Consider the following 9,857-nt stretch of genomic DNA (forward strand, 5'->3'; position numbering starts at 1 on the left):
TTTTAAGAAAATTCCTTCGATTCAGTTACCAGATGATTTTTTTGAAAAAAGCTTAGACCCTTGGAATCTTTCTCTTATTGGAAGGCTTGATTTACAAAAGATCAAATTTGTTGATGCTTCAGTTATTTTAAGAAGTCAATGGAAGTTAGTGGGAGATTATAAACTCATTCCTCTTGGAAGTTTTTTTTTTTACAATTAAGCTTGACAATGATCAGGATAAAATAATATATCAAATCTCATAGATGGAAGTGTTAAATGAAATCTTACAGGTTAGAAACTGGGTTTACAACTTCAGGCCAGCAAGTCAAGAACTTCTAAGGCAATGGTATGGGTTACCTGGGTTGGGATTGGAATTCTGGAATGAAAAAATTTTGTTTACAATATGTAAGGAAATTGGAACTCCACTCAAGATTGATAATACTACAGCTAGATGTGAGGTTGGATATTATGCAAATGTTTTGGTTGAGGTTGATTTTTCTCAGCATATTCCTAGTAAAGTATGGATTGGGACCAAATATGGAGGCTTCTTTCAGGATGTAATGATTCTAGATTGTCCAAAATTTTGCTCCTCATGTAAGATTGTGGGACATTTGGACTCTGAATACAAATTAATAAAAACACAGAACAAGAAAAACCTGTGGAAAGTGTTCATAAAAATGATCAAAGAAGGGAGCAACATGTACCTTTTGATAATTGTGAACCTGTCATACATGAAGATTCAGTAGTAGATTCAATTAAGGATGTTGTTCAAACCAATTCTTCAAATGTGGAAAGTATTTCACAAGGAAGTAAATTCAGTGCTCTAGAAAATGTTCCTCAAGAAGAGGTACTTGAAGAGGTAATTATGGAAACTCCTAAGATTGTGAAAGTTGTTGAAGCAAATACCTTGAGTAACAGTACTGTCAAATTTATTAATGGTACAAATGGTAAAGTAGAAGAGGTTCCAATACAAGTTACTTCTTGGTCTAAAGTAGTTGAGAAGGAAATGGTTACATCTACTTCAACTAGTACTTCTGATTCAGTTAAAGCTCATAAAATTCCTAATGCTTCTTCAAAGGTAAGTGGTCAGATTCCACAAAACAATAAGTATAATTTTAGAAAACAACCTGGTAAAGGGGGAACTAAGGATCCCCATCTTAAAAAATGAATATAATTTTTTGGAATATCAGGGGACTAAGAAGAGTAAGGGCCCCGGATAAACTTTGGTCTTTAATCAATCAATTTAGTCCTTCTTTAATTTGGGTTGCTGAGCTTAAAGTTGTTTGTAGTTCTTCTTTCTGTAGTAAATTGAATCTTCCTGGTATGGAAAAAATGGTCATTCATAATTCTAGTCCTGGTATGAAAGGAAATATTTGGTTATTCTGGAACAAAAGTATATAACAGCCTCAAGTTATTTCAGTTTCTAGTCCGATGTTAACTGTAAGTATTGGAGATGTGTTGGTGTCTGGTGTTCATGCACATGTCAAAGCTATTCATAGAAGGTTTCTGTCGTCAGAAATGAAGATTATAAGTGATCTTAATAAACCATGGATTATTTTAGGTGATTTTAATGCAATACTTACTCATGATGAGAAGGTGGGTGGTAGAGTCTCCAACAGAAATTCAATGTTAGAATTTAATGATTGCCTAAATCAGTGTGAGTTATTGCAAGCTCCTAAAACTGGTTTACAATACTCATGGTCTAATTGTCAACATGGAAGTAAGAGAATTTTATGCAATCAGACAGGGTTGTGTTTAATCAAAAATGGTTGCAGCTGTATAGTGATTGAGGGTATAAGGTTGGCATGAGAATAGTCTCTGATCATGCACCTTTGTTAGGAGGATGTGCTAATCTTCCAAAGCCAAAAAACACTCCAAGGAAGTTCCAAAAAATATGGCTTAGTCATCCAGAATTTATGCAAGTTGTATCAAACTGTTGGTCTAAAAATGTGGTGGGGGATCCTGCTTTTCAGTTTCTACACAAGTTGAAGGAGTTAAAAAAGGTTCTCAATACATGGAACTGGGAAGTCTTTGGTGATGTTCAAGTAAAGATTAAGGAAGCTACAAATAAAGTAAATTTGGCAACTCAAATTTCAGATGCTAATCCATTTGATGAGGATGCTCTTGCTAATTTAGTGCAAGCTCAAAATGAACATGCTAGTAGAGAAATTCAAGCTAATACTCTGATGAGGCAAAAAGCTAGAGTCAAGTGGATAAAAGAAGGTTCAGCTAATACAATTTTTTTTCATACTAAAATGAAAATTAGAAATGCAAAAAACATGATTAGTGAGCTTGAAGACAATGATGGTAATATAATTGCAGATCAAGACAAAATAGCTGAAGCTTTGGTTGATCATTTTCAAAAGAAGTTTGAGTTTCAGCCTGTAAATGAAGCAAAAAATTTTCTGGATATTATACCAAAAATCATTACTGAAGAAGATCAGCAAAAAATAGATATAATCCCAGAAGAGGAGGAGATTAAAGCTGCTATTTTTGACATGGATCCAGAGAGTGCTCCTGGTCCTGATGGTTTTTCTGGTATCTTTTTTAGAAGTTGTTGGAACATTATCAAAAATGACTTGGTAGCAGCCATCAAATTCTGTTGGAGGAGAAGATTTATACTAAAAGGGATGAACTCAAGTTTCTTATTCTTGTTGCCTAAGACTCAAGGAGCTAAAACTGCTAATCTATTTAGGCCAATTGGATTAAGGAATGTGGTTTTCAAGATCTTTACTAAGATAATAACCAAAAGAATGAGTGAGCTTATGGAAAAGTTAATATCTCCTCAGCAAGCAGCCTATATCGAGGGAAGAAACATACATGAGCAAGTTTTGATGGCTTCTGAGTTGGTCAATGAGATGAAATTCACAAGAAGGGGAGGAAATGTAGGAATTAAGCTTGATATTTCTCAGGCTTATGACTCAGTAAGTTGGGATTTTCTTATTAAATTTCTTTTGAAATATGGTTTTTCTGAATCTTGGTGTGAGTGGTTAATCATTCTATTCAAATCAGCAAGGATTTCTGTGTTAGTTAATGGAGGCCCATGTGGATTTTTTTCTATGGGGAGAGGCTTGAGACAGGGATATCCACTCTCTCCAATTCTCTTTGTTCTGATGGAGGATGTTTTAAGCAGAAACATTTCTGCTTTGGTGGAAAGGGGTGAGATGCAACCAATGGTTATGAAGAATGGAATACATCCTACTCATCTGTTTTTTGCAGATGATGTATTCATATTCTGTAATGGAGGTAAGAAGAGTCTTAAGAATTTGTTTTAACTACTAGATGAATATCAAGCTGTTTCTGGTCAGATCATTAACAAAAACAAAAGTAAGCTATTTGTGGATGGTGCTTCACACATAAGAAGAGAATTGATTAGTAATATGATACACATGGAAGTGGCCAAATTACTTGACAAATATTTGGGGGTATATCTTGCTCCAGGAAAAGTTACATCTGCAATGGTTTGGCATATAGTTGAAGTGCTTCAAAGAAAATTGGCAGCATGGAAAGGTAATTTACTATCTTTTCATGATAGATTGGTGCTAGTTAAATCTGTTCTTTGTAGCTTATTTATCTATAACATGTTAGTCTATAGATGGCCTTCATCTGTAATTAAGATATGTGAAAAAACCATAAGAAATTTCTTGTGGACTGGAGATGAAGATACAAGAAAATTCAAAACACTTTCATGGAAAAAAGTTTGTACCCCTTATGAGGAAGGTGGTCTAGGTATTAGAAGACTAAAAGTTGTCAACCAATCATTGTTAATGAAGCTCATGTGGAGAATTTTAAATTCAGATGAAGAATGGGCACTGTTTTTATCTGCAAAATTTCAAAATAGATATGGTCAATGGACATCAAATTGGAGACAATCAATAATTTGTAAAGGACTGAAATGGGCATGGAACGCTTTAAAAGATGATATCAGATGGAAAATTAGTGATGGCTCACACATTTCAGTTTGGTTTGATATTTGGTTGGGGGAAAATCCACTGATAAATGACATTGGTTATACAGAATATGTCAAGCACAATATTGGTCTGAAAGTGAATGCACTTTTATCTGAAGGTCAGTGGAACATTCCAGTTGAACTGCAACAACTTATCTCCAATTATCATTTGCCTGCTGTTCATGGTGGTGTTGATATAAGATTATGGAATGCTGATAATGGTAATTTCTCAACTCATTCTGCAGTTGAAAGAATAAGATATCATGAACCAGTTTTGTCATGGACAAAATACATTTTGCAACATTTCCTTCATCCTAGTATTGCCAGCAATGTATGGAAGCTGCAACAAGAAGTCTATGTAGATGATGTTATCATGATGAAGAGGGGATTTGAAAAGGTTTCAATCTGCTGCATTTGTTGTGCAGATCAAGATAATATGAATCATACTCTCTGGGATTATGAGTTCAGTGTTGCAGTTTGGGGTTGGTTGACAATGGTTTTTGGATTTCCAAAGCCTAAATCATTTGCAGATGTTTGTCAGGTTGCAAAACACAAAGGTAAAATGGTAAAACAGATGTGGATGACAACTGCTTGTGCTACTATGAAAGAGATGTGGTTTCATATAAATGCCAAGCTTTTTGGTGAAATTAAGCCTAATCTTAATAGATTTAAAAGCAGAATCATTCAGCAAGTTCATGAAGGTAGTTACAGAATGACAGCAAGCAGACCTGGGCTCACATATGAGAGCCAAATCATGTTTTTTTTTTCTTCAAAATTTAACATTCTGTTAGCTTTCCCTTTCTTGAGTCTGTAATTTCTGTTTTTGTTTTTATGTAACAGCCTTGAGTCAGTCCTGTATTAGTCTTATGACTTTGTTTTTCAATAAATAAAAAATGTGATTCAGCAAAAATAAATAAATATGTGTTTCGGGTTTTCAACTTTTGTTATTGGCACGCATTAGTTAAAACCGATTCAACTTTGCTTTGGTAAAGGTTGCTCTTTGTTGTTGTTCTTTTGTTCTTGCGAGAGGATGACAACATAATGGGGGGATGGGGGTTCTAACATGAACTTGCGCTTAATGATATACCTTCCTGGGGAGAAGAGGATACGGATTTTGAGGTAACAGATTTGTTAGTTAATCGTTTTCCTATGTAAGAAAAGCCAGATTTTATTGCATATATTTTGTTTTTGCTTAACAAAATTTCGGTAAAATTGATGTTTATTCCATTATGTATGTATAGATGTGTGTGTGTGTGTGTGATTCAATTGTTCCATGTTAAGAAAAACTGTGTCAATTTGTTTGGATTATTGTTTGATATCTTCTTTATTGTTTGGTATCAAGTGTTTTTGCTTCACGAAATTTCGGTGCAATTGCGGTGCTATAATGTCTATTTTTGTTTCAATTGCTTCAGGTTAAGAGAAATAATTGTTCAAGTCAATTTACTTGGTTTGTATGTATTTTTCATGACTTAACAAAATACGGGATCATTTGTTTAGTCCAATTCGATTCCGGATAAGAGAAACTAAGTTAATTCTGATCTTAGTTAGACTTATCAAATTGAAGGATTCAGTTATTGAAGTCTAATCGAATGCCTTGACAAGAAATACTAGTTAACTAACCTAGTACTTGTCTTGTCTAAAGTGAAAGGTCTAAATTACTGTTTGAATAATTAGAACCTGATGAGAAAAATAAAGTTGATTCTGATCTATATTCTGGTCTTATCGAAATAAGTGATTGTATTTGTGCAATCGGTTTAGCAAGGGAACTAAGTTTCTTAGTTAATTTGTTAAACTATTAGGGAAAATTTCTTCGGGCAATTGTTTCCTTGATAACATATTAAAACCAAATTACTTGTAGTTTCGGTTTTGATATTGGTTATCTAAAATGGTATGTGAAACCTTCGTGCTTAACTCTTATAGGTTGTACAAGTCATTTAGATTTGTAAGATCCTTTCGGTTTGACCTTTAGTTGCTCGAACCTTTGTCATTTTGTGACAAAAAGGGGGAGAAATATATGGAGTAAACAAGTGATTTGTAATCACTAAGCAAAGGATACTTGTGCTGAAACGTTATATCTAACGAAAGAGTAAAACAATTGACTAAGGGGGAACAACATATCCTATTGGTATTGTAGTTATCTTGACTACAAAAGGGGAATAACAAAGATGTTCGGAATGAAAATCTACCTATCTTGCCTTTAGGGGGAGTATTAGCTTTGTTATTCAAATGTCAACAGTGGCATTTATGGATTGAATAAATCCAGGTTATTGTGTTGTTGAAACTTGGAATCAAGCGTATGTGTAATGAATTCTTGTAATTTGTTTATCCATATGTATTAAGAGTCTTGTCACTGAAATTGACAAAGGGGGACATTGTTCGAGCATAGCTCGGTTGAACCCACCAAGCGTTGGTATGTCAAGTTTGTTTGTCATATTTTAGTGAATCAAAACTCATCTAAGAGTCGCTTGATTATATACTAGAGACAACTTCGTATAGGTTAGAATATAAAGTCTCGGATTATGATACATACAAGTATTACTCAAAGACATGAAGAATGTGAAGAAGTAATGAGCTACAACGATGACATCATCCTTCCTCTTGAGGTTAGTAATATTGAATTGAAATTTTTCATTCCTAACACATATTTCAAGTTGTGCTATATTGAAAACATAACTGCGAAGATGTGAAAGATTATACTCTAGTAGTAAGACATGATCACATGATCATAGTGTTAAGGAATTAGGATACGAAGTATAACGCTTATCTTTTGAATTTCGTATATATGACATCGACATAATCTTATGAATGCTATTGTGATTATGTGTATGGGTAAAGGTGAAGATTTCATCCTAGGAAACAATGTTTACATTTGTTTAAAAGAAGTACATTCATGAACTTGTTTTATGAATCGAAAGGAAAATCGCTAAGCTTATTGGTATTGTTATTCATTGCATATCTTTGGATTACCAATATGTGTGAGTTAGTAGAACCGATCATAACTTGTTATGTATCTTGGTATAACTAATCACAGTACCTGATTTATGATTTGGTATGACTTCTATTAGTGTAACCGATCCTAAGTAATCACCTGAGATGGTATGATCGATATTTGTAATTGGTGTGACCGATCCTAGTAATTGTTGTGATCGATCACAAAAGTAATGTGTAATCGATCCTTGTAATTGGTGTAATCGGTCCTAGTAGTTGGTGTAACCGATCCTGGTAATTGGTGTAACCGATCCTAGTGACTCGTGTAACCGGTCACAAGTAATACCATGAGAATATGGTAACCGGTCCTGGTAATTAACGTAACTGATCCTGGTAACTGACGTAACCGGTCCTGGTAACTTGTGTGTTCAATCACAAGCAAAATATATTGAGGTAGAACCAATCCTTGTGTCTGGTAAAACCGTGAACCCATGATTAGTGAATTGATATTTGATCAATCACATAGTTGTCTTGGAATACAGATGAACCAATTCTAAACTTGTTTGGAAGTGTGGTATAATCGATTCCAAGATTGTAAATATGAAAGAGGATTTACAAATAAAAGATGTCAACATACTTTGAACATGAACAGTAACTCTTATCTTTTATTGTTCAAAGATATTCCTTAATAACTCAAGGAGATCCCGGTCCGAAATAAATTAAAAATCTTTTAATTAAGGTTGTTAGTTTTATATGCTTTAATTACCAGCAATTAAATGCATATCTCTAGAAAATAAAAATTGGTAATGTGCATTTACTAATTGGAGATTTTATATTGAGAGATTTCAGAAATATTGGACAAAGCATTTCCAGGAATTATGAAAACCGATTTTGGGCATCTATTGCATATCTTGAGAATATTCGGTTTTTGAAATTCCTTGGTGTCCAAACATCTTTGGTCTATAAATACCCAAGTTTGCATCTCTAGTAAACTATCCTAAGAGCCGGGCAAACTTCATCTTTTTGTTTTTTTGGTGGAGCCGTCTATCCGGAGAGGAAAGTACCCTAGTTAGGCAAAATCTTTTACGACCGCTCGTTTAAAGACTTATGTGGGATCAAGAAGCTCACGAGTACCGTTGGTGGGAAACTACATAATTACAGTTTATTTTAGTTTTCGATTGATTTGATTGACTAACGGTTATTGAACTTTGATTGCACCTAGTTTGTTTATTCTTGAGAATCTTCTCTTCTGATATAAGATTCACTCAAACTAGATCGAGGTGTCGAGGGGATCTTTAGAACTGTTTGTAGATCTAAAGACGTCTTGTTATAATCCATCATTAACAGACTCTGTTCTGTGTGTGATTGATCACAAGAGATTCAAGTGGTATTGTGCAGGTGTTTATTGAAGATTAAAGAAGATTTGAATACAAAGAAGATTTCTTATTTGGTTTCTATATCTTTGGGTGTGCGCAAACCTTGATCGGCTGGGATCCAACTAGAATCAGATTTATTCGATTGATTAGTTGTGTGAGATCGACATCACCTTATAGTTTGTTGTTTGAATCTATATTGATTGATTGCAAATATAAACTCTGTTGTTGTTGGATAGATTGATCGAACCAGGCAAAGAAGTTTATTAGTTAAACGGAAGAGCCTTTGCATATGACTTGAGATATCTTCATCCGAAAGAATCAAGAGAGTTGTTACCAAACAGATTTGTAGTTCCTTTACTGTTTGGGATACGATTCAAAGGAATTGTTCCAGTGCGTGCACTTATTGAATGTCGGAAGCGCAGAGATACTGAAGAAACTAAGTGAACTAGGTTTAGTTTCTTGGTCTCAACTATACGAAGTTCGTTTAGATTTAGTATAGCGGCTTAATTCTAAGAGTATTCAATTCTGGACTAGGTCCCGGGGTTTTTCTGCATTTGTGGTTTCCTCGTTAACAAAATCTTGTTGTGTCATTTACTTTTCCTTTACGCGATTATAATTGTTGTTATTATAATTTAAAGTAAATTACACAAAAATTAACTTCGTATTACTTGATAGTGATCCTATAGAGTTTGGTTAAGTCCGAACCTATTATCAAGTAATCACACTTTGATTTTTGTATTGTCTTGATCTCGTATCCATAGACGATCACACAAAGTGTGAATACCGATTTTTAGTATTGTCTCGACTTTGTCCATAGACAATCACTTTAGGTAAAAGGACTTATAGGTGGGTAATTTAAAGATTGTGGTGTATTTGGGTACCCTCGTCTTTTCAAGCTGAGTTTAACTCGCTTATATCTTTCTCGAAATATGTGTTGGAAGCTTTTTGCTTTGGCTACATTCTTCATTATTCTTGACGAGTTTACTTGGAAAAAATTTATTTGTTGGAAACTAAATAATAAGTCAAAAGATGATCATGTAAAAATTTCCTTGAAACATCTTACATGATTTGTGTGAGACAGTCATTTGATGTCGACTCAGAATGTTTCGTATTGATCATTCGATCACTTGAAAATTACTTATAATATAATAATTTGTGTGAGACATCTATTGTCGTCTTCTAAGGATGTTCCAATGATTGAAATGGGAGTTTAGAACAATTAACCATTGTCTGGATATAGCACAGTATGCATACCAGTATGCTAACTGTTGTAGTATGATTCATGTCCGGAAATCAAGTTTACATACCAGTATGCAACGGTTTTAACTGTTAAAACCCGGGAAACAAGTATGCATGCCAGTATGCGTACGGTTTTACCGGAGTTAGGTCCGGGAAAAAAGTATGCATACCTATTTGCGAACTGTCGGACAAGACCAAACTCCAAAACTTAAGTTTGCTTTCCCGTTTGCAAACTAAGTTGGTTTATGTTCTAAAATCGATTAAGTATGATGTCATACTCATGAACAAATACATATATAAATTAAGGAATGCAATCTTTGCAAACCGTGGATTAATGTTCATGAATTGATTCTCTTGAATCAATCCGATTTTGTTTCAGTTGTGTC

The 9,857-nt window shown here is 34.1% G+C and overlaps 1 protein-coding gene across 1 annotated transcript; it reads left to right on the plus strand.

Moving 5' to 3' along the window:
* The first annotated feature begins 242 nt into the window (after positions 1-242).
* Positions 243-4,790, plus strand: LOC113359850. Its single transcript, XM_026603423.1, has 7 exons — positions 243-573; positions 717-1,057; positions 1,384-1,699; positions 1,819-3,225; positions 3,421-3,489; positions 3,568-4,684; positions 4,769-4,790. Exons 1-7 carry the CDS (start codon positions 243-245, stop codon positions 4,788-4,790), a joined length of 3,603 nt encoding a protein of 1,200 aa, XP_026459208.1.
* The last annotated feature ends 5,067 nt before the right edge of the window (positions 4,791-9,857 follow it).

This window comes from Papaver somniferum, chromosome 3 (genome assembly GCF_003573695.1).
Source record: "Papaver somniferum cultivar HN1 chromosome 3, ASM357369v1, whole genome shotgun sequence".
Taxonomy (NCBI): Eukaryota; Viridiplantae; Streptophyta; class Magnoliopsida; order Ranunculales; family Papaveraceae; genus Papaver; species Papaver somniferum.